General features: G+C 50.6%; 1 protein-coding gene across 14 annotated transcripts in view; it reads right to left on the bottom strand.

Annotated features, from left to right (window-relative positions):
* Nucleotides 1-11,767: 11,767 nt before the first annotated feature.
* Nucleotides 11,768-24,751, bottom strand: part of EHMT1 (euchromatic histone lysine methyltransferase 1) — a 127,959-nt gene continuing 114,975 nt past the window's right edge. For 12 of the 14 annotated variants that reach the window (XM_032708192.1, XM_032708197.1, XM_032708196.1 and 9 more), the window contains 4 exons: nucleotides 23,152-23,238; nucleotides 16,604-16,682; nucleotides 14,296-14,471; nucleotides 13,012-13,277 (listed from right to left, as the gene is read on the bottom strand). In XM_032708192.1, the coding sequence (XP_032564083.1) occupies nucleotides 13,094-13,277; nucleotides 14,296-14,471; nucleotides 16,604-16,682; nucleotides 23,152-23,238 (526 nt within the window). In that variant the 3' untranslated portion in view covers nucleotides 13,012-13,093. Of the gene's footprint in view, nucleotides 13,278-14,295; nucleotides 14,472-16,603; nucleotides 16,683-22,048; nucleotides 22,830-23,151; nucleotides 23,239-24,751 lie in introns of those variants that run through there. The other 2 variants (XM_032708189.1, XM_032708201.1) reach the window with 2 other exon arrangements.

Consider the following 24,751-nt stretch of genomic DNA (forward strand, 5'->3'; position numbering starts at 1 on the left):
AGCTCCTTCGTCCACCTGCCCTTTGTTACCAGATCTCTGTGCTGTCCAAACTTCACCCAGGTAAACTGGAACAGTGTAAAACCTCCAGTTTCAATGGTCTGACTCAGGACCAGCTGAAATGGTGATTTCAGGCAGGAGCTGCATCCAACTGCAAGAGCAGAAGGATACAAATGACATCTCAAACACACCAGGACCAGCACCATGTTCACATGCCAGGCATGGTCTTCATCCCTCCCTTTCCCAAACTTGCTGAGTGCCTTGTTCATTTTGTATGTAACCAAGACAAAAACACCAAAACCACCAAAACAACGACAAAAAATGACAACAAAAACCAACAACAACAAACAAACAAACCCCCCAAAAACAAACAAAACCAAAAAACAAAACAAAACAAAACAAAAAAAAAAACTAAAATAAAAAAAAGACAAAAACCCACAAAAAAACAAACAAAAAAACCCACAACCAAACAAAAAACCAAAACAAAAACCAAAACAAACAAAAAAAACAAAACAACAAAAAAAATCCCAAACAAAAAAAAACCAAAAAATACCCAAACCTCACAAAAATAACAATAATTAAAAAAAGCCACAAAAAAAACCAAACCAAAAAAACACCAAAAAAACCCACCAAAAAGCCAAAAAAACCCTACTCCAAAAATACTCAACCCCCCCCAAAAAGCCAAGACCCAAAAAAACCCCAAGAAATCCTCCCCCCCCCAAAAAAAAACCAACAGAAAAATCAGTATTTTAATTAGAAATTGCTTGCTTTAGTCCTAAAACTTCTGACAGGACAGAGTTTCTGAGCAGCCCAGCTCAGTGTTTAGAATATTTCTCTTCAGTGGGTCTTTGCTGTTCCTATTTCAGACAGTTTATTAAGGGATTAGTTCTTGGGAACGGCTGCATTTTCCACTTCACCGGGAACTAAACACATCAGGCCCATCGTGCAAGTGGCCTGAGAGCAAAGGAGCTCAGTGTTTTCTGAGGGAAGTGTTGTTCCCTGCCTTGGGACCCTACAAACCTTCTCCCTGCTCAGAAGGGGATCTTCTGCCTGCATGGAGCTGCAAACAAACACACACAGGAGTTTGGGTTCTGGGACTGACCCTAAATGTTATGGGATCAAAAAATCTCAGACTGGTTTGGGTTGGAAGGGGCTTTAAAGCTCATCCCATCCCACCCCTGCCATGGGCAGGGGCACCTTCCACTAGCCCAGGTTGCTCCAAGCCCCGTCCAACCTGGCCTTGGACACTTCCAGGGATGGGGCAGCCACAGCTTCTCTGGGAATTCCATCCCAGCCCCTCACCACCCTCCCAGGGAAGAGCTTTTTTTCTGATATCCAACCTAAACCTCCTCTCTTTCAGTTTGAAGCCAGAGCTGGAGGATCATTTGGCTGCATCCTCATTTATTCTCTCATTATTTACCGAGGGAACAGCCCAAAAGAGCCTTTCCTGGTGCTGCCAGTGACCTGCAGGACACAGCCCGTGGGAGGCTGCAAATCCAGCAAGTGTTTGGCATCTCTGATCTTGGGGGGCCTTTTTTGTGGGATGGGAATAACAACAGCTCCTCAATTAAGTCCTGGGTACTGATTTCATTTTCATCCTATTAACTGCTCTGCCCTACATGTGTTTGCTGTGCTCTGTAGGATTCCCTTTCCCCCCACCCTGTGTACATACAAATGGCAAAGATAAAACAGCTTCATTAGTCCTCACCACTCTTCAAGCACCGGTTTCTTTATATTTTTTACCTTTCAAGTGCTCATAAAAGAGCCTCCTTGACAGCTCCCAGACCTGCACCTCTCCAGCAGAGCAAAGATGCACGAACTGACATCAAGAGCTCTGCTACTTTTGAAGCAGGAGGTGGAAAAAAGCCTCTGCACAGACCAGAAAGAAACCCAACCTGGGGGTACCCTCAGCTGGGGAGGTGGGGGGAGCTGGAGGGCTCAGAACAGCAACCCCCCCCCCAAGAAAATGGTATTTATAGGTCATTTTGTTTTTTTAAACAGTAGCAACAGGTTGGCCTTAAACACTGAGCCCCAGCAGGGCCTGAGCAGCACCAGGTCAGGTCACCGTGGGTGGGAGCTGCTTTTCCTGTTAAGAGGAAAATCAAAGCTTTTTGTGTCTCCCCCTGCAAAAACTAGAAGGGGAGAAAACCTCAACAGGGAGAGGAGTGAGACAAATATCAAATTAGAGAACGAAAATACATAAAAAAATGGAAAAGAGTAGAAAAGACAACAGATTGAGCAGAAAAACAGAGGTTTCCACGATGCTCGAAACCAAAGGCACCAAAAGATTTGAGAGTTTACAGAGCATTGCAGAGGTTGTTTGCATCAGTGACCACCCACTTCATGAACTTACACAAACACGGGGGCTTTGACCCAAAGAATTCATAATCAAAACGAAAGCTTCCAACCAGAAAGGAAAACAATCAGAAAGAAAATGTATTTAGACAAGTGGCCAAGGGAGGCATGTAAACATTTGGGGAAAAAATAAAATGAAACCAGCAAACGAACCCACAACTGTTTTCAGCTCTTCACTGTAGTTTTTTAGGACATCAGGAAGGGGACTGAAAGAATTAGAGGTGGCTACAGAGCTCAGGGAAGGTGTTCCCTGAAGAAACACAGTGGGATTTTTGGGGTGTTTGGAGTTGGATGGTCCTTGTGGGTCCCTTCCAGCTCAGGATATTCTGTGATCCCATAAAACTGTAGCTGTCAGAGAGATGGGGAGGATAAAACCCAGCACAAACCCAGACATGTTGGTCAGGGCTTTACAGCACCTCCCAAACCTCCACGAGCTTGAGCTTCCTTCGATTTTGAGCTGAAATCCCAGGAATTTTCAGCACTCAGCCATGGGTAAATATTTCATCCAAATCCAGAAACTGGCTTGAAATGCAGCTGGGGAAGGGAAAGAGACACTTGTTGGTCTCAGTACCAAGGGCAACTATTAAGAAGAATAATGAATAATGTGAAGAGTGAATTTAACTTTACCTAGCAGGAACATCTGCTGGCTCCCAAACACGTGGTTGATCTCCAGACTCCTGCTAAAGCTTCACATTTGGGTTGTTTTTCCAAAGCAGAGCTGAGTTAGATCATTTGCCTCGTTCCAGGCAGTACTTTGATGTTTACACTGATTTAAGAATTAGCTGGAAGATGGTTGTGTGTGTGCCAAGGGAAGGGGCAGCAAGGACTGAGAGCACGAGGGGTGTCCGAGCTCTGTTTCACAGTCCAGATTTTCTTTTCTCTGTTTTGCTTCAGGAAATAAGGCTCAGTAACATCAAAACAGCATCTCCTCGGGTCCAGCCCTCGGCTGGCAAAGCCATCCTGGCTGCCACACTCCCTGGTGCTGCGTGAGGATCTGAGCTCTGCAGGGCTGCACACCAGGCAACACTTGTTTCAACTGAATTAGCCAGAAAGGTCTGGAATGGTTAATTGGAATTATTTAGCCATAATGTTTTGCCCTTCTCCTCCTCTCCATGGCATAATGTTTTCTAAATTGAATTCCTTTAACAGAATCCAATATGCAGCAAAACTGTTGTTCTGGGGAAACAGAACATTTGGGGTCTGGCTGATGTACCCCCCCCCGGGGCTCCCAGGGCCCCCTTTTCTCTCTCCATCCCCTGCCCGACACCAGCAGGAGCCAGGCACTGCAGAGGGAGATTCCTCCTGTCCAGGGCCATGGGATGTGACAATCCTGGGATCACACAGGGCTGCAGGGAGGGCTCAGCACCAGGAGCTCCCTTGGGCAGCTGCATCTTCCTTCCCGTGCCAGGCCAGGGAAATCTGTGCTGACAGAATCCCACAACATCCTGAGCTGGAGAGAACCCTCAAAGATCATCCAGTTCAACCCCTGGCCCTGCACAGACACCCCAACAATCCCACCTTGGCCCTGAGAGCATTGTCCAAACCCTCCTGGAGCTCTGGCAGCCTTGGGGCTGTGCCCACTGCCCTGGGGAGCCTGGGCAGTGCCCAACCACCCTCTGGGGGAAGAACCTTCTCCTAATATCCAGCCTAAACCTCCCCTGAGGCTTAACCAAGCCACACAGCCCTTGTCTGGCTTTTCTGTGCAAGCAGCTTGTGAAGAATTATCACAAATAACTGGAAAAAAATTATTTTGCTGAGGTCAGCAGAGCTGGAGATTGAGGCACCACCCAAACCGAGGTGGATTTTTGCCTTCAGGGGAGGTTTCCACGCATAGTCAGGGTAAACACAGAGGCAGCAAACAGCACCTTCCTGCAGAAGCAGAGGGTCTGGAAAGAGCTTTTCCAAGCCACAGAGCTTCAGTGCCAGTGAGGAGCAGGGCCTGTCACCTCCCAGGTGTGTGGGCACCACCCTCACCCGAAGTGAGGTGCATCTGTCTGCATAAAGTCAAACCTTTGCACAGAGAAACCCTTCAAAGCATCACCTCCTGAGCCAGAAATCACTGTATCTGGGGACATGACTTGTCTGTCCCAGCAGACACTGCACTGCTGGTGGGGGTCCTGCTCTGAGGGAGCTGAGCTGGAGGGTCTGTGTGTCCTGGAGATCCCTGAGCATCACAGATACACCTTCACCTCAGTTCAGAGCACAGCCAGCCTGTGGGTGTAACACCACCTTCACCAGCAGATCCCCTGCAGAGAGAGACAAGGATGGAAGGTTTCCAGGTCACTTGGTGTTATTTTCCCTCCCCTTCACAATAATACTTTCATAGCAAAAAAAAAAAAAAATAATTAAAAATATCTGCTGAATCAATTGAGGATGTTTTCCAGGGTAGTTTTACAGCTGCACCTTGGTCCTCTTACAAATCAATATTATGCCAGGCTCTGTCTTTATCTCCCCAAGTTTGCCCCTAGATCCCTGGTTTTCTAGTCCATTTGTGGAATGGAAAAGGCAAGCAGGGGATCCCCTCCCACAGCCACATCCAGGATCCAACAAAGCAGCCCCTCATTAGTTCTTGCTGCCTTGGGGTAAGGTTTTCAAAGCCAGGAGCCCAAAGGGACCCACTGGGAAGTTTTATTCCCGTTTTACTGATGGGAAACAGAGTCCAAGAGATCTTTCAGCTTCTGAGAAGATGTGCTGGGTAGAGGGGTGGGTGGGAGGATCCATCAGGCTACTTGGAACTACCTAAGAATACTCAGAACATCCAAAGCCTTCCTGGGGGGGACTGAGGGGCAAGGGAGGGAATTGCTCATCCACCACCTACCACAACCAGCCCTGGGGCAGAGCAGGGCACTTGCAGGTCTCACAGCTGAGCAGCTCAACCACATTTGAGCCCAAGAGGAGGATTTACAGCCCAGTGGAAAGCAGGGAATGTGCAGCAGCACAAAAGTTGCCTGAATTCTGGTTTGCCTCCCCTTTAAAACCAGCAGTTTGCACTTCCCTGCTCCAGTCCCTGCTGGTGCTGAGCATCTCATCTCTGCCCACTGAGTCATCAGCTCCTGCTCTTTTTCCACCCCGAGGCATCCTGGGGGTTCCTGACTCGACCCAGAAGAGCTCCAGGGATTTGCCCCGTGGCAGAAGAGCAGCTCCTGCAGCAGGAGGGAGAGCACAGACAACACCAGGAAAACAAAACACTTCTGTGCCACCAAAGTTCCTGAACTTCTTCCTGCTTGAGCTTGTGTCAAAGGGATATTCACAATATAAATGAGAATCTTCTCCCCAGCCCCTTTTTGCTCATTTGTACAGTCACTTTAGTAATGGTGAGGGCCATGTTTGCTGCTCACAAACTCCCTGGCAATTTATTCCAGCTATTTTCCCCCAACAGCTGCACAACTAGAGAGAAATTCTCTTCCCAGCAGAGGCAGAAGAAAAGGATATTTGTCTTATTATGTCTGGGTAAAGCTTATCTGCTTATTTGCTGCTTGGAATTATATTTACAGAGCACAACAAAGGCAAAGCCAAATGCACTAATTGCTGCTGCTCAGGTGGAATATTTTCTGCTCACCCTGAGCTCTGCATCAGTGGGGCTTTATCCTTTATCCAGCATGAGTGAGCCACACAGAAGGTTTTTATTATTCACCCATCACTGCTATTTCATTGCCACTATACTTTCTGAAAGAAGGAAGAAAACCCTCAACGATTCCTTGCATGTCGTTCTGCTTTTCAAACAAGGATTGCTGATTTTTTTTTTGAGCTTATTACACATCACAGACAAATAAATCACCATTTAAATCAACCCCATTCTGAAAACACAGATGGAGGCTCCTTCAGAAGGGGAGCTCTCCATCACCAGGTGTTTTAGATCCTCAGCACAGTGGGCTCCAGACACCCACATTCCCAGGATCCCAAGGGATTAGCACAGTGCAGAAACAACCCTCCAGCAGAGAAGAATTCTAGCCCAAAAGTCTTAATGTTTTCTACCTTATCAACACCACAGAAACCTCATCTTACCTCTGCTCCAGCTTATTTGGTTACAGAGCATCCTCTCACCCCTGTGTTCATACAGCAGAGTCCAAAACAGGCACCAGCACCCAACTCCCAGCACTGGAAAGGAGTGCCTGGAAGGGCAGCTGGAAAAGGGGTAAACTGGTCTGTAAAGAGGGTCAACTGGTGACACTCAACCTGTTCCCCCTTTCCTTGGGGAAGAGAAAAGCATCCCAACTGCAAAATGCAGCTGGAGTGCTGTGCCCAGCTCTGGCCCCTCAGCTCAGGAAGGACAAGGAGGGGCTGGAGCAGGTCCAGAGAAGGGCAACGAGGCTGGGGAAGGGTCTGGAGCACAAGTGCTGGGAGGAGAGGCTGAGGGAGCTGGGGGGGCTCAGCCTGGACAGGAGGAGGCTCAGGGGAGACCTTCTCACTCTCTGCAACTCCCTGACAGGAGGGGGGAGCCGGGGGGGGTCGGGCTCTGCTGCCAGGAACCAGCAGCAGGACAAGAGGGCACAGCCTTGAGCTGCCCCAGGGCAGGTTTAGGTTGGCCATGGGGCAGAAGTTGTTTGCAGAGAGAGGGATCAGCCCTTGGAATGGGCTGCCCAGGGAGGGGGTGGAGTGCCCGTCCCTGGAGGTGTTTGAGCAGAGCCTGGATGTGGCATCAGTGCCATGGTCTGGGTGACAAGGTGGGGTTGGGTCACAGGTTGGACTCGATGACCTCAGAGGTCTTTTCCAACCTGGTTGATTTTGTGATTCTGTGATTCTATGACCTCTGATCCCCCCAGAGCTTCCTACCCTGCTCCCCAGCCACCTCCTTAACATGAGCTCAGCCCAAAGGCACTTGGCTCTGCCCGGGCTTGGAGGTGTTTTATGGCCTTTGAAACCCCCCTCAGTGGGGAACGGGGCTCATGGGATCCCTGTGTCCAACACTGCCCATTCCTGCCAAGGATTAAAGGTCTCTGCAGCCAGGAAAGTTGGCAAATGGAACCCTCTTAAACAGCCAGGCCTTTCCCTAATGTAATCTTTTGTCATTCTTGTTAGATAGCAGAGCTCCAAGGATTTAAACAAAGCCTTGGCTCCCCGTGCCCATGCCCTGCTCCCACCAGGTCAGCTGGGGAACTTCATGGAATGAGGAATTTAATCCTCCCCTGTGTCTTCTGTCCAGTGTCACCAGCAAGGTGGGACCCCCAGCAGGTGCTTAGGGCAGCCATGAGGTGCTGGGTCCTTCCTCTGTGATGACTCTCACGTTGGTTAAACAGAATTTCAAAGGCAGAGTCGAGCAGGAAAATTCTGGAGCTGAGCTTGTCCAATCTCCCCCTCCCAATGGAAACACACCTCTGCTCACAGGCTCACAGGCAGCAATATTTGCTTTTCCTGGCACCAGAAATAATACCTGGGGAGGGGGCAACAGGGCTGACCCCGACCTCCCCTGGCATCAGCACCTCTCCCCTCTCCTGCCTCATCACTCCCATCCCATCTGCAGCCTTTAAACTTAAATCTCAGCCTGATGTGAGTCTCACAGCCAGGACATGGAAGCCTTTCCCAGTGATAGCAGTGGCTTTTCATCCTGCCCCTAGCACTGAAAAGGAAATTAAAAGGGTGATAAGGAAGCTCCTTCGGCAGCAAGGGAATATTCTGTGCTAGAGGAGAGATAAACCAATATTTCTTCCAGCTCTGGCGAAGGCTCAGGAATGAGACATGGGCTGAAATTCCACATTTATAGAGATTTGATAACTCTTACCTGGGGTGCAGGATAACCATCACCCTCACTCCCATTTCCTTGGGGAGGGAGGTCAGTGCTGAGGGACAAAGGGAGAGATGGAGTCTATAAAGAGAAGCCGGATAAGCTCCAGTATTTCAGGATAATTGAGTGGCTTTGCTGGCCCAGGTCAGCTCAGGGCGATGGATGCTGCCTTTTGAGTGCCTTTCTAAGCTGCCTTTGGGTGCTTTTCTGTCACCCCCATGTCCAGCAGCCCCCAGAGAGGTGAGCCAGCACAGGCTCCTCAGCTCCATGACCTGCTCAGTGTGCAGAGGGTTTGCAGGGGGAAGTGCCTTGTGATCCCATCTGGATCTGACCCATCCACGTCCCATCCACTGGCCCTGGAGCAGGTGACCCTCTTGGGGCAGGTGACAGGTCCCTGGGTGATGCTCTAGTGGGGCCGATGCCCACCAGGAGTGGGGTGTGTGGGAGCTGGGCCTGAAGGAGCCCCTGAGCCCCAACAATGCCCCCCCAAATTACCGGTTGCCCCCCCTGGAGTGAATTACCCCAACCCCCCCCTGCACCCCAAGCTGGGGGGGAGGGCAGCACCCCAAAAAGGGCCATCACCCCCTGTCCCACAGCTCAGTGCAGACACACTGTGTCACCCCACCTTGGCCTAGCTTTCACTGGGGGCATCTGGTAGGAAAAAAGAAGGGGAGCAGGGATGTTCCATGTCTGGCAGGAGAGTGGCATCTCCTCTAGCCCTGTGAAACCAGGGGGTTTGCCCTGGTGCCCCCCTCCCAGCCATGTGGGTGAGGGTGGGATGCTGTGGGATGCACCCCCAGCCCCACATCCCACCTGAGCTCAGCACCCACCTCCAGATCCAGCTGCAAGTCCCACTCTCCAGGGTGTCTGGCTGACCATGGGGACATCTCAAAGCGTGCCAAAATCCCTGGGAAAAGACCATTGAAGGACTGAAAGTCTCTCTGCATCTTCAGCAGTGCCGAGGGGAGAAAAGGAGAAGCAATCCCCCCATGCTGGTCACTGCCATGAGCAAACGAGTCCTGGCTGCTCCAGAACAAAGCCTGGAGCTGTAATGCTGTCACTGCACTAAAGGGAGAGAAATATCTCTCTCAAACAAAAGCAAAGTCAGGGCTGCAGCCACCTGGGGCAGCCGGGCTGTGCCCTCCTTGGGTAAGGAGCCCTCAGGCAGGGAAGGAGCAGCTCGGCCTCGGGGTAAAATATTCCCATTAAAATTGGTGCAGCTTTAGGATGAAGTGGCTCAACAACCCATGGCCATCAGTCAAACGGGGTCAGCAGAGTGGCTGGAGTGGTTTTGCCCACCTCCCCTGACCCCAGAGCCCTCGGATCCCCATCAGGGGGGAGCAGGAGGCAGCAGTGGCCCTTTAGCCCCCCCACCCCTGGAGCAGCCGCTGAGCTGGAGCCCCCCAACCCTGCAGAAATGCCTGTTAGAGGAGACCCCCCTTTCCCAGCTCACCCTTCCCTGGGGAAATGTGCTGGGGCATTAACTGTGGATGTTCAATTTGCAGTTATTTGCACAGAAAAGCAAAGGCATCACCCAAAGGTGCTGGGGGTTACCTGGGGCTGTGTTTGACACCCAGGACCCCTGTCAGGGTCAGGCATCCCCAAACACCCAAAACACCCAGGGGAACAACTGATTTCGGGGAAGTTACACTCAGAGAGCAGATTTCTCTGGGGGGGTTTCCACTTCTCCCCTTCAGTTAAAGCCCTTTATTCTCCTTACAATGTTTAATGACACGACACTGAACTGTGTTATCATAATTAGCCCACAGTCCAACGGTCCCGACGTGTGAGGGGTCCCGGTGTCCCCAGCAGCTCTGGGTGTTCTGAATGGAAACTTTCGCCATTCCAGAGGCAAAAATCCATCATTTCTCATCAAACAAGCCCAACCTACGGACCCCACAGTTTATTGACCACCTCGAGCTGTCTGACTTGTGAGTGAGGAGGATGAGGGCACCCCTGGGGCTCTGCCAGGTGGGGGAGTGGGTGAGGCAGAGCCCTCCCTGCTCTCCCCCATCCCTGCTGGCATCAGGCCGGGCTTTTCCTCCCCTTTATGAATATTTTTATGAGCTATTGACTGGTAGTGACTCAGAGTGGCTGGTTTTCCTGGTGCTGGGTGATGGGGAGGGCACACGCTGGCTCTGCTTAGTCACGGCAGCACCACCCACCGCCAGCACCCCTGGGGGACCCCCCTGGTGACACCAAACAGAAATTAAACCCTCCAAGCCCACCTTGGAAGTGTTGGTGAGCCAGGCATTGCTTTGTTCTGGCCACAGACAGGCAGAGAACCATTCCAGCCACGTGTCCCTCTCAGGACTTTTCATGCATTTACACATTTACGCAAACAAAGAAATTCAGATGTTCATTGGCTCCAAGTTACACGATTCTCTTAATTAATTAGTGTTGTATCATTTACTGGCTAATTTGGTCCTCATTCTTTGGTTCTCTTATCATTCTCCCTTAGAGAGTCTCCATCTCACGTCTTTATTAATCCTCTCTGTATCTTCTGGTGACTCCAACACGTCGCTGAAAGACCATAAATTTGAGATGTCCAATCTTCATCTCCCTTGGGCTTTGTTTGTTGAAGCTCATCAGAGCCAGTCCAGAGAAACTCGAAGCTTTGGTGGTTTAAAGATCAAACTGACAAGTCTGTGAAAAGAAACTCAGCCACTGGTTGCCGTTAATTAAAAATTTAGGGAAGTTTTATCACCTCGAGCACATGGAATTTACAGCCTTTCCAACCAGGACCTGCACCCACAGCACCCCCAAACCCAGCAGAGCCTTGTGCTCTGTCCCCATCTCCTCTTCCTATGATGGGAAACATCCCCAGGGTTTGTTCACAGGTAAATTCTCCCCCTCACCCCTTTCCTTGGTATTTTTGATTCAGTTTTATTTAATTTCCCTGGCAGGGGGATGAAGAGGTATCTTGGGTTCCCCAAAACCTGTGCCAAGCTCAGCACAGCACTACCCACCCAGCAACTGGAATCCAGGTTCCCAAACTTTATCCCAAAGGATTATAAATTTAAAAATTAATTTTTTTTTTTAAATTTCATAAATTTAAAAAACTACCTCAAAATCCCCCAGAATAAGAAGCAAACACAGTCAGGCTGCTTTTCTTTGCAGGAAGAGGGTTTTTTGTGTTCTTTCTTCATTTTCAAGCTCATGGAGGTGCCACCCCCCACCCTGGTCCATCCCCCCAGGAGACAAAAGAAAAAAAAAAAGCCAAACTCCTTTTAAAGCACTTTTTTTTTCTTTTTTTATTGATTTCATTGAAAACAGAACAAGAAAATGATCAGAGCCAAAAGGCTGCTCCTTTAAAACTGTCAAAAACATGAACAGAAAAAAAATAATAATAATAAACATGATGGCATTATGAATGTTCTAGAAGAGATGAACAAAAAAAAAAAAAAACAAACTTGTTACTGCACTAATTACAGTATTTAAAGATATATGCAAAAAAAAAAAAAAAATTAAGATAATGACCTGCCCAGCCACCACACAAAAGGTGATGGCAAATTTATTCACACTACAATACTAACAATTTAAAAAAAGTTTTGTTTTTTTTTTCCTGCATTTTTATACTAAAATCACTTTGTTCTTTTTATACAATTGATAAGTTTATATTCACGTGGTGAGCAAAAATCACACCAGAATCAGCACCGTTTTGTTTTGTGGTTTCTTTTTGTTGTCATTTTGGTTTTTTTGGTGTTTTTTTTTCTTTTTTTTGTGGCGTTTTTATTTTTTTTTAATTATTATTATTATTATTATTTTTTAATTCGCTTTAGTCTTTTAATGCTTGTCCCCAATGTTCCAATAATGGTAAAAAATAAAACAGTCCATTGAAACTTCAGAGCGTGTGACTTAAAAATCAATTGAAGGTGCCCAGGGTTGGGCAAAGTGATGGGAACAGACGAGCTGGTGGCATCTGGGATCTTCTCACCGTGACATGTCCCGTCTGCTCTTCACCCCAGCCAGTCAAGGTTCTCTATAATATATATATCATCCATATTTATCTTTTAAAAAAAGGAAAAAAAAACTGCGTTTCCTTAAGGAATTAGTGTCTTGTAAAATCCTCTTCAACCTTCTCTCTCTCTAAAAACCATTAATGGGACAGGGTGGAAATCCTTCGTGGAGGAACCCAACACTGAGACAGGAACACAGCCAAGGGTCGTGGGCAGAGCTGGTTTGTAACGGAGAAGGCCCAGGAGGGAGCGGGGTGGGCTCTGCAGAGAGCCAGGGGTTGGAAGGAGCGTGGCTTCCTTCTCATCAGATGAGAGAAAAGCCGTGGGATTTGGGAAGGAAGGAGGGAATTTGTTAGGAAGGCCCCGTTGCTCCTCGGCACCACGACGTCCTGCGAGATCGGAGGAGGGTGTGTGTGTGTGTGGGGGGGGGGGGATTGTTAATTAGAACAAAAAAAAAAAAAAACAACCAACCAAAAAACCAACCAAACCAACAAAAACCAACCAGCAGAACCTGCCCCGGGGCTGTGCCCAGCAAACCCAGAGCCAGCACCTCCCGCTCCCAGAAACAGAGTCCCAGTGCTCCCAGTCCATGACACGTGAGCCGGAGGGACTCGGGGTGAGGATCCCCCAAGGAGTCGGAGGACGGGCGGCTCTCCTTGGCTCTGACAGCACTCGGCACGGTCACACAGGGGGGCAGCTCCTGTGGAATGAGCTGCTCCAGCCACCCCTCCACACACCACTGGGAAAACCAGCAGCTTTCCAGGACCAGGGAGGGGAGAACAACATCACGGAGCCGGGATTTGCTTTTCCTTATTCCTCAAGTAACAGTCGGTGGCACAGCCCTAAAAGCGTCTCGAACCCTTGGCTTTCCTTGAGCAGGTTTGGTTTCTTTTTTTTTTTTCCTTTTTTTCTCTTTTTTTTTGTTTGTTTCTTTCGTTTTCTTTTTTTTTTTTCCTTTTCTTTTTTTTGTTTTTTTTTCCCCCTCTCTTTTAAATGGAAATTCGGACAGTATGTGAATCTAATAGGGTTAAAAGCAGTCAGTCTCTGGGGGAGCAGAGCCTCAAAAGGGGCCGGCTGCCGTGGCAGAGCTGGTGTCGGGGAGCCCGTTCTCCTGCGTGTCCTGGGCCGAGGTGCTCGCCTGCCGCTGGGCCAGCGCTGAGCTCGAGTGTTTGCACTTGGGTGAACCACACTGACAGCTGAAGAATTTGCCTTTGATGTCCCAGAACCTGTCCCCGTAGTCAAAGCTGCAAGAGAGACACGGAGATGGGGTCAGTGCACAGCAGCAGGAGGAGCAAAGAGGGGCCGAGATCAGCACAGTGCAATCTGAGGATCACAGACCGGTCTGGGCTGGAAGGGACTTTAAAGCTCCTCTCATTCCACCCCACCTTCCACTATTCCAGGTTGCTCCAAGCCCTGTCCAACCTGGCCTTGGACACTTCCAGTGATGGGGCAGCCACAGCTTCTCTGGGCCTCCCCACCCTCTCAGGGAAGGATTTCTCCCTCTATCTAACCTACATTTCTTCTCTTTCATAGAATGGTTTGGGTGGGAAGGGACCTTAAAGCTTGTCCTGTTCCAACCCCCTTGCAAAGGGCACAGACACCTTTCCCTAGAGCAGGTTGCATCTCCATGGTAGTAACTCCAGCAGACCAAGAAGTGTTGCTAGTTCTGGGCAACCTATGCCAGGGCCTCACCACCCTCATCTACTATCTACTCTAATCTAACCCTGCCCTCTGGCAGTGGGAAGCCATTCCCTGTGTCTTGTCCCTCCATCCCCTCCATCCCTTGTCCCAAGTCCCTCCCCAGCTCTCCTGGAGCCCCTTTAGGCCCTGCAAGGGGCTCTCAGATCTCCCTGGAGCCTTCCCTTCTCCAGGTGAACCCCCCCCCAGCTCTCCCAGCCTGGTTCCAGAGCAGAGAGGCTCCAGCTCTTGGAGCATCTCCATGGCCTCCTCTGGACTTGCTCCAGCAGTTCCACGTCCTCCTGATGTTGTTCCCCAGAGCTGGAGGCAGCTCAGCAGTTGGGATCCCTGGAATCCCCCCCTCCCCTGCTGCCCACGCTGTGGGATCAGCCCAGCACATGGGGGGGTCTCAGGGCTACAAGTGGACACGTCCAAGTCACGTTGAGCCTGGGGCTGTGCAAAGCTCCAGGGGATGGATCCACCTGTAGGATCCCTGAGGGTGCTGGAGGAACGGGATGGGGTGAACCAGTTCAGGGGCAGCAGAGCCCTTCCCCAGGGTGGCAGGCAGGCCCTGGCAGCACCTACCCAATCTCCTCTCCAGCCTCTATGTGCCTGGTGCTGAAGAAGGCGATCCTAGGGAAGCGAAGGTCCTGGTGGGACATGAACACCCGCACCGGGATGAGGTTGGGCTCGCAGAGGTGGTTGATGAAGCGGCTGATGTTGCCATAGAAACGGGCATCTATGCAGTACACCTCTCCATCCTGCAGGAGAAACGTGGCACCTTGCATTAGAGGAGGTGAAATCTGGGATCGTCGCTGCTGTTTGATAAATGAAAACAAACGATCTTCCCCTGGAGAACTTCAAGAGGAACAACCACAGCAGGACACTCAGCGTGGGTTTAAAGGGACTGAAAACACACACACACACACACAACAGGGTTTTCTGCACAGCACTCTACCCCCACAAGCTCAAAGACCCGTCACAATGCCCGTGACACTGCCTGGCACACCAGTTCTCCCAGCCCTGCCCTGCCCAAGCACCAGTTTGGCACAGTGGGATTGATGCTCAATGCAGACACTGTCACCAGCCACTGGATGGAGGAACAGGCGTCTGTTCTGCCCTCTAACTGAACATGACAGCCAGGAAACACAAAGCCAGAGCCTCAAGAAAACACAGGTTTTTGCAGATAAGAGTGAAAGTGAGAACACAGAAATTCCCTTTCCAGCGAGCCCGGAGAGCAGTAATACTTTGTTTTCCTTGAAAATAAAAGAACCCCCCCCAGGGCTTTTTTTTTATTCCAGCAGAGAATGACTGTGCAAAGCAGAGACTTTAATTACAGAAGGTAATTTCAGTTGCAAAGAGGCCAAAAGCAAAAGGATCCATTAGCAGTGCTCCAAATCCCTTTTGGGAAGGCACCTCGGGCTCGTTGATGGCTGAGCTGTGCCAGGTCACACCACCAGGAGCCCATCCCAGCAACAGGGGGGGACATCACCCCCCATGGGTCTGTATCACACACAGTGTCCCCAGCTCCAACTGCATAAATAAATAATTCCCAGCACTCCCTCAGTTTCTCCCATGGAAATGCCACGGGGGGTGAGGACATCACCCACTGCCACATCCAGGGATGTGACTGCAGCACCTGGAACAGGGAATGATCACCTTGCACACGGCTGTGAGCGACAACTCAAGGAACAGGGACAACAGAAATGACCACCCAACCAGCCTTTCATGACAGCCCAAGTCCATTCAGGTCATTCCTTCAAACCCCAAGGACCCCAAGGCCCTTCCAGGGTTGGGATTCACACCCTCAGTAATCCCCCATCACTCCAGAGGCCACAGGACCTACTGGCTCTGCCCTGACCTCCTCTGCCCGGCCCAGTGGGTGGTTTTTAATCATCCCTCAATAACTTAGTGCCTGGTTTTCTACAGGTGCTCCACCTTGGTCTCCCCCCTGGCTTCCCTGAAGGCTTCCCAAGAGCCAGCACAGGTTCTCCCTCAAGACAGAGAGCCAGGGCTAACCCAAAGGCAAGGCAAGGCCCAGGTGGGCTCATAAATGCACAGACCAGGTTAAAGTCCCTGCTGCTTTTCAACTTCTTAATTACAGTTTGACCCCACTGTTTTCAGACCAACCACCACACTCTTTATTTATCTTTTTCCAGCTGTTGAATGTGTGTCACTTTAAAAAAAAAATGGCAAAAAAAAAAAAAGCAAAGCTCCTTTGCCACAAGCTGGTGACAGAAACAAGACACAGTGTTTTACAGCCTTCCTTGGAAGCCACCTCGCTCCTCTGAGACCCCAGCTCACCCTTCTCCTCTTCTTCTTTCCCAAGGGAAATCTGAAGTTTTAGATTGTACTTTTGAAAGGAACACTTCTGTTCCAAGAGCAGAGCAGAGAGGGAGAAAGAGCAGCAGGACGAGCTTCAAGCCCCTGCCAAGGTATCTGATGGATCCCTTTATGAGTGAACAGGGTTTATTGGGGGTTTTTTCAGTCTTTCAGCACATCATTTAATGAAGAGCTCACAGAGCTGGCAACCAACACATTGGAGGTGCCAGTCTGCAGATACACACAGGGGTACCAAAAACTCAACAACCAACCTCAGGTTGCTCAGAGGGGCTTGGCAGAAGAGCATCTTGCATCAGAAGTGGTGTGGGCAGCACGTGCCACTGTGGCCAGTGCTGCTGGGCTCTGCTGCCACTTTAACCAGCCCTAAGTCTGACCTCAACTACTGTTCCAAGTCTGACCTCAACTATATTTTGCCTGTTTACTGTTTTGAGCTGCTCTCTGCAGACTTTCAGAACATGCTGTACAAGAAGATGGAGGGAAATATACTCTTTGCTCTTTTGGAGAGGCAAGACCTTGGGATTGTCTCGCTGGACACCTTCAGACACAGTACCTTGTTGTCAAGGTCGAAGAGGTAGGAGTCCTCCTCACGGACATCTGCCTCAGAGTCAGAGATCAGCTCCCCCACGTACCTGCAGACAGAGCAGGGGCACAAATGAGATCACAAAATCACAGAATCACACAATCAAACAGGTTGGAAAAGACCTCTGAGATCATCGAGTCCAACTTTGACCCAACCCCACCTTGTCACCCAGACCATGGCACTGATGCCACATCCAGGCTCTGCTCAAACCCCTCCAGGGACGGGCACTCCACCCCCTCCCTGGGCAGCCCATTCCAAGGGCTGATCCCTCTCTCTGCAAACAACTTCTGCCCCATGGCCAACCTAAACCTGCCCTGGGGCAGCTCAAGGCTGGGCCCTCTTGTCCTGCTGCTGGTTCCTGGCAGCAGAGCCCGACCCCCCCCGGCTCCCCCCTCCTGTCAGGGAGTTGCAGAGAGTGAGAAGGTCTCCCCTGAGCCTCCTCCTGTCCAGGCTGAGCCCCCCCAGCTCCCTCAGCCTCTCCTCCCAGCACTTGTGCTCCAGACCCTTCCCCAGCCTCGTTGCCCTTCTCTGGACCTGCTCCAGCCCCTCCTTGTCCTTCCTGAGCTGAGGGGCCAGAGCTGGGCACAGCACTCCAGGGGTGGCTTCACAGGGGCAGAATCCCCTCCCTGCTCCTGCTGCCACACTGTTCCTGATCCAGGCCAGGATCCATTGACCTTCTTAGCCACCTGGGCACCTCTAGCTCATGTTCAGCTGCTGTCAATCAGCACTCCCAGGTCCCCTCCCTGCCTGGCCCTGTCCCCCCACTCCGCCCCCAGCCTCTAGATGCTCAAGCTTGAGTTTAAACACCTCTTTCTGGGAAGAGGGAAAGAAAGGGGTCCAGCCCAGCCACAGATGGCAACCACAGCCTTAGCAGTGTTGGTCAGCCCTGAGCCACCCGGGCAAACAGAGCTCTGCCAGCTTAAATCTGGCTCCAGACTCCAGTTTTTCAGGGCAACACTTTCAATATTAAAAATGGAGTCTTACTTCCAACAGAATTTACATTTTTCCCGAGAACTATGTTTCCATTTGCAAATCTCTTTGTTGGCCAAGATCAACACATTAACCCAATTCTCCTCAAGTTCCTGGTCAGACTCAGGCTCTCCCATAACCCCTGAAGTACTTGTGCTGTTCACATCCCAAAGCAAAAGGTTTGTGTCTGCCCTTCCTGTTCTTTCCAGACTATCTTGACCAATTACAAAGGCTTCATACATTAAAAAGGTTTGTTTTAAAAAAGTCTTAGGTCTAACCTAACCTGACAGGATCCCTGGAAGGATTTTGGCTTCTTTCTCAGTCCCTCTTGAACCAGAATAAATCCAAGCTGTGATCCCAGCTACAACCACCTTGCTGTAAAACCAGGTACGAGGCAGTAACGAGCAGGTCCTCCAAGGAGCATGAAGCAGAAGCTGCTTAGGCTGGGCTTGCTGAGAAGGATTAAATACCCCCCTCAGCTTTCACACCCAGAGAGGTGCTGGGTTTGGTGCAAACCCCCTTGTTGTAGGGGTCACCACATCTGTCTCCCTGTCTCCATTTTAAACAGTTTTGGTCTGCCAAGGTTCAACCCTTCCTGCCCTGACCTGCTTGTGATCAGAGACACAGAGGAGATGACAAAGAAGCAACAGCACAGCAGGTTTTCAAGTGTCCAAGGCCAGGTTGGACAGGGTTTGGGGCAACCTGGTCTAGAGGAAGGTGTCCTGCCCATGGCAGGGGGTGGAACCAGATGATCTTTAAGGTCCCTTCCAACCCAAATCAGTCCGGGATTCTATGACTTCGGCATGTAAGTCTTCCCAGCCTGCAATAAAACACTACTTAATTAGAAGCAAAGGATTCACACTAGGAATAAATATTATCTAATATAAAGATAAACATTCTTTGCAGCATCAACAGAATTCCAAGACCAGCAGCCACTCTCACACTCCTCTGCAGCTCTGAGGCACATTCCAAGTGTTAACCAAGCATCTCCAATCCCCCTGTGGCTCAAGGCAGCATTTAACTCTGAGCTGGGGAGGAGCAGAGCCACGAAACACGAACCTGGAGAGGACCCACAGGCTCTGTGATGAGGGATCATTTGGCTGCAGTTCCCAAGCCTGAGTGATGTGGCCAAGCTGCTCTGCCAGAGCAGAGGCTGCAGCCACACATGAGCCTCCTGTTTGCCCTCCCTGCATCCTGTTATTTATAAAGCACTCCTGTAAGGCTGCAGCATTACTGGAAATCACAAGCTCCTTGGTGACCTGAAGCATAGGAAGGTGATGGCCAGAGAGGGAGGAAAATGGCTGTGGCCTGGCCCAGCAGCAGCTGAGAAGAGCTGAATAATGCTGGCCAGAGAGGCTCCCTGCTCAGGGACAGCCACGGCAGGTTTAGAATTCCATGAAATAAAATACCACAATCTAATTAAAAATTGTTGGTTTGATGCTCCATTAAAGACTATTTCTGTGACTCATTTCCTTTCCAAGACTGCTTACAGATACAAATGGTTCCCTGATTTTCCAGGTCCAAAGTCAGGGAAGGATGTGCAAGAGGTACCCAAAAAAGAGCAGAAGCAGCAGCCCCTTTATTTAAGAACTCCTGTGGTCAAGCCAGAGTCTTTCTTCCCAGCAAGATGTTCAGCACAGTGATGGCAAATAACTCCATCCCAGAGCTTTACATGGGCACTCATCACCACTCAAGCAGGTTGGACTCGACTTAGGCTGGAATTGATGATCTTGGAGGTCTTTTCCAACCTTAACATTCCGTGATCAGAGCACACTCCAAGCAAAAATCAAGAGCAATAAGAATTCAGAGCACAGGCTCCAGTGTTTTCCATGGGATGTGGGAGACAGGACACCTGGGGCTTCTCTGGCTGAAGGTGTGGCTAAAATACCTGGTTTGATGCAGATCTTCCTAAAGCATCACTGTAAAAGAAATTAAATATCCAAAACCTACTCAGTGGATGCAAAAGGAACAGACCAGATCCTCACAAACCTCTGGTTTCTGCATCCCACTAATTCCCAGGCTCTCCAACCAAAGCCAGCTCCAGCTGGGCCATTTCCAGAACGAGTAGTTCCACCACCTACCAACTAAGGATGAACAGAACAGATCCAACACAACCCACAGCAACATCAGCACAGGGTGAGCAACAGCAGCTTCTGAGCAGCAACAGATCTGGAGGCCAGGGAGAAACCTGCACACAAACACCCCCCTGAGCATCTGCAGAGCCTCCCATCTCCACGGGAGCCCAGCAGGGCTGGGAGATGACACTGCCACGTGTCCCTCACTGAGCTGCTGCTTCCAGGATGCACTGAAGGGTCCCCAGCCTGTTACAGAATCACAGAATCATCCAGGTTGGGAGAGAGACCTTCGAGATCATTGAGTCCAACCATCAACCCAGTACTACCACAATCACCCCTAATCCATGTCCCCAAGTGCCCCATCCAGACACCTTTGGAACACTTCCAGAGATGGTGACTCCACCATCTCCCTGGGCAACTTCTTCCAAAGCCTGACCACTCTTTTCACAAAAAAATCTTTACTAATATCTGATCTGAACCTCTCCTGGTGCAACTTGAGGCTACTTCCCCATGTCCTTTTACTTGAGACATGGTAGAAGAGCCCGACCCCCCCCCGGCTCCCCCCTCCTGTCAGGGGGTTGCAGAGCCAGAAGGTCCCCCCTGAGCCTCCTTTTCTCCAGGCTGAGCCCCCCCAGCTCCCTCAGCTGCCCCTGCTGCTCCAGCCCCTTCCCCAGCTCCATTCCCTTCCCTGGACACGCTCCAGCCCCTCCATGTCTGTTTTGTCATGAGGGGCCCAGAACTGGGCACAGCCCTCGAGGTGCCTCAGCGGTGCCAGCACAGGGACAGGCACTGCCCTGGGCCTGCTGGGCACATTATTCTTGATATGGGTGGAGATGCCACTGGCCTTCTTGGCCACCTGAGCACACCTGGGCTCATGTCACCAGTTGACCAGCACCCCCAGGGCCTTTTTCAGCTTTCCAGCCTGAAGCATTCCATGGGGTTGTTGTGACCCAAGGGCAGGACCCGGCACTTGGCCTTGTGGAACCTCAGCCCATTGGCCTCAGCCCATGGATCCAGCCTGCCCAGATCCCTCTGCAGAGCCTTCCTGCCCTCCAGCAGATCAACACTCCCACCCTGCTGGATGTCATCTGTGGACCTGCTGAGGGTGCACTCGATCCACTTGTCCAAATATCATCAATAAAGATGATAAACAGGGCCAGCCCTATTCCTGAGCCCTGGGGAACCCCACTGGTGACTGGTCCCAGCTGGATGTAGCTCCATTCCCCTCTCTGGGCCCAGCCACCAGCCAGCTTTTCACCCAGTGACCAGTTCACTTGCCCAGGCCATGAGCAGCCAGTTTCTCCAGGAGATGCTGTGGGAGACAGTGCCAAAGACTTTAAGTCTAGACAGACACACCCACAATCTTTCCCTCATCTACTGAGCTGTCACTTTGTCACAGAAGGAGATCAGATTGGCCAAGCAGGACCTGCCTTTCACAATCCCATGTTGGTTGGGATCTGGAGCTGCTGGGGGGTCTGGGAAGCTCTGGAGATGATGATGGGAGGACCAGGCCACCGTGCTGGCAGTGCCTGGCTCCCAGCTGCCAAACTGCTCTGAGCTCTGCTCAGTGCTCCCAGAGGGACAGTGTGCAAGCAGGAAAGGGAAACTGCTTTTGGAGTGATTACAGAGAAAAGTTGAAAGGTATCTGAAGTACAGAGCAGGCTGAAAAACAGCATGTGTGTAAGGAAGGCACTTACACACAGAAACAGACAGGACCAACCCTGAAAGCATAGTGAGAACTACCCAGATCTGGCCTCCATCCATGAAAAGTAACAGAGTAAAGGTCATCCTTACACCAACACAATTATCCTCCCAAAGCAGAGTGACAACCACTGCACAAAGTAACTCAGGGCTCTAATCCAGATGTTTAACACAAAACACTCTTCCAGAGGAGCCAATCCATGTGCAGGCACAGCCCCCAAGCACTGCTGGCACCGGGGCTGCTTTGCCAGAGAGGAGGAAAAGAAGAAGCTGCCTTTACAGGTTTTTGTTCATAAAGAATCACAGGAAGGACGTCAGTGCAGCTGGATTGAGGAGAAGAGGAGACTTGATGAATGAGCAAATAGAGTTGGTGAGTGACAAAACAACGTGTGAGAGTGATGGAGTCAAGGAGGAATGTGCCCGGACAAGACATAAATTAGCTCAGCTATTAGTATGCAGCTCATTTAGATAATGAAGACAGTGCCTACCACTGACAGAGTGTCAGCAGCTCCTGGCAAGGGTGGGGGGCAGAGCCAGGCTGTGGTATCTGCACCCCCTCAGCTCCACGTGCTCCACAGCGCATTGCCTGTGCTCATCACACCCCTGGGCTGTCTGTTCCTCCTGGGTGCTGCCATTCCAGCAGGATTTGCTGAAGTCAGGGCCTTTTTTCTTTGGAAGCAGTTCACTCACAGGCTCTGGCTTGTCTCAGGGCACTGAACCAGGGCACTGGGACCTTTGGTGCTTATGGAAAGCCCTGCATGAAGTCAGACCTGAGATGCTCCCCACAAACAGTAGGTTTTGGCTTTCTCTCTAAAAAAACATTTTAGCATCTGGCAGCTCCTAACATGGAAGAAATACTTGGCCCATTCACTGCAGATTTATCTTTTCCTTTATTTTTTCTTTTAAATACTGTAATAATCTTCCTCAATACCCTACCCTAATACCACAAAGCATCAACAACTAGTTCTTAAAACCCCCAGCACCTACTTCCATGATGGGCACAAGTCCAGCCTTATTGAGAATGTCTTAACTCACTGTGATATTGCAATGAAGAAAATGCTTTCCAAAATATGTAATAAAGTACATTTACCACTTTAAAGCCTAAAACTGTAGGGTCTGATGGCAGGTTTTTCAGTTGACGTAAATCTGAACATTTTTGGTTTTAATTACTTTATTGAATCAGGGTTGAAACATGTGCTTCAGTGTTTTGCTGAATCAGACTAAAGCCAGAGCTGTGACACTGGAAAACCTCTGGAGAAGGCAGGATTGAAACATAAAAAGATCCTACATAAAAAAGTTGTTGTAAACTGCCCTGGACATCCACAGTGACACCTGAGTTGAGCACATTTGCAGCACAATCCAAGTGTGTTTTCCCCCCATCACTTGTGTTTCTGAGGGGTAAGAGCTGAGCACAGATTTTAAAGATGGGGAGGGATGGGAAAAGCTCCACCCTATGAGGAAAAGGACAAAGGGAGCAGGAAGTGGAGTCAGAACTCTCTGAGTGAGGGCAGGCAGCTTGGCTTGATACCAGTTTGATTTGTGTGAAAACCTCTCCTTAAAGAGGAGAGAACCATCCTGGCCCTCGGGAAGGGATGGCTTTGGGAAGGGATGGCTTTGGGAAGGGATGGCTTTGGGAAGGGATGGCTTTGGAAAGGGATGGCTTTGGGAAGGGATGGCTTTGGAAAGGGATGGCTTTGGAAAGGGATGGCTTTGGGAAGGGATGGCTTTGGAAAGGGATGGCTTTGCTGAGCCAGTGGAAGCTGAACAACTCACTCGCACACGAAGGTTCCCAGCGGAATGTCCTGCATCGTTCGCACTCCCCAGCCCATCTTTTGTGTCCGATAAAGCTGCAATCGAGTCCTGGAAGAGAGGAAACGAAGCCACACTGAGGCAGCACCACAGAGACAGACTGAATTTTCACCCAGATGAGCAAAAATCCAGCACCCTTCACCACCACACACTCACAGAGGGTTTTAATATTCACCCTCTGCTGGCATCACTGTGTGGATGCTCCACTCCCATCGCTGCTCTGAGCTGTGGAAAGATGCTGGGACGGGACCAGCCAGAACCTTGTCCCTTCCCAGGTGCACAATGGGGAAGAGGGGACAGGGCTGGATGCTCTGTGTGGTTAGACCTTGATGATTTACACGTAGGAAATCAGAATCCCACCAACAGCATTTCTCTCCACCTCCCACAGGGAAGGGGGAAGGGGACTTCAGGCAGCGGAGCTGTGCAGGGAGAGGTGCCGAGGGGGAAGGCAGGGGGAGCTTACAGGGACTTCAGAACACCTTGTGCTCTGACCCCTCTGCCCTCTGCTGAGGCCAGTGCATTTAGCCATTCCATCATATCCAGCTGCCCTGGCTGAAAGACAAGGAAGAAACGCTGCAACTTGAAACTTCTTGGTGTAATAGCTGCTCTGTGGAATTTTACTGATGGAGTTTATAGGCAGAGAAACAATCCTGTAAGTCATTCTGCCTCGTGCTCAGCCAGAACTTGAGTTAAGTGCAGGATGAACGGTCTCCAGGGCTGGGGAAGGTTTGCTCTGTCCCTGAGGGAACAGAACCTGCTCTCAGCAACGCTGTTATCGGAATAAAGTGAAATCTGATGCTCACCTTAAGTTCACCCTGTTGCTTTTTCCAGCACTTCTCTTCCCCCCACCCATTCCCTCCTGCACCGTCAGCTCAACCCAAGGGCTGAATTTTCTCCTATTTGCCCACAGCTCCTGGAGCCTTCACCAGGGCAAACCATCACAGAATATCACAGATATGGCAAGCTGGAAGGGACTCACAAGGATCATTGAATCCAACCCTCAGCCCTGCACAGGCCCATCCCCAAGGGTCACACCCTGTGCCCCAGAGGATCATCCAAACCCTCCTGGAGCTCTGGCAGCCTTGGGGCTGTGCCCACTGCCCTGGGGAGCCTGGGCAGTGCCCAACCAGCCTCTGGGGGAAGAACCTTTCCCTGAGATCCAACCTGACCCTGCCCTGACACAGCTCCAGCCATTCCCTGGCTGCTGTCCCTGGTCCCCCCAGAGCAGAGCTCAGTCCCTGCCCCTCCTCTGCCCCTCCCCAGGAAGCTGGAACTGCCATGAGCTCTGCCCTCAGTCTCCTCTTCTCCAGCTGAACACCCCAAGTGCCCTCAGTGTCTTCCCCCGGCTTCAAATCAAGGCCCTTCCCCATCCTTGTTGTCTCCTTTGGACACTCTCTAATGGCTTCAGATCTTTGGGGTCCCCCAGACTGCCCCAACATTCCAGGTGAGGCCACCCCAGGTCAGAGCAGAGCAGAACAATCCCCTCCCTCACTCAGCCAGTGATGCTCCTCAGGGGAGTGACTGCTCCCAGAGGAACTCAGTATAACACTGGGTTTGGGGAAGC

Source organism: Chiroxiphia lanceolata, chromosome 21 (assembly GCF_009829145.1).
Source record: "Chiroxiphia lanceolata isolate bChiLan1 chromosome 21, bChiLan1.pri, whole genome shotgun sequence".
Lineage (NCBI taxonomy): Eukaryota > Metazoa > Chordata > Aves > Passeriformes > Pipridae > Chiroxiphia > Chiroxiphia lanceolata.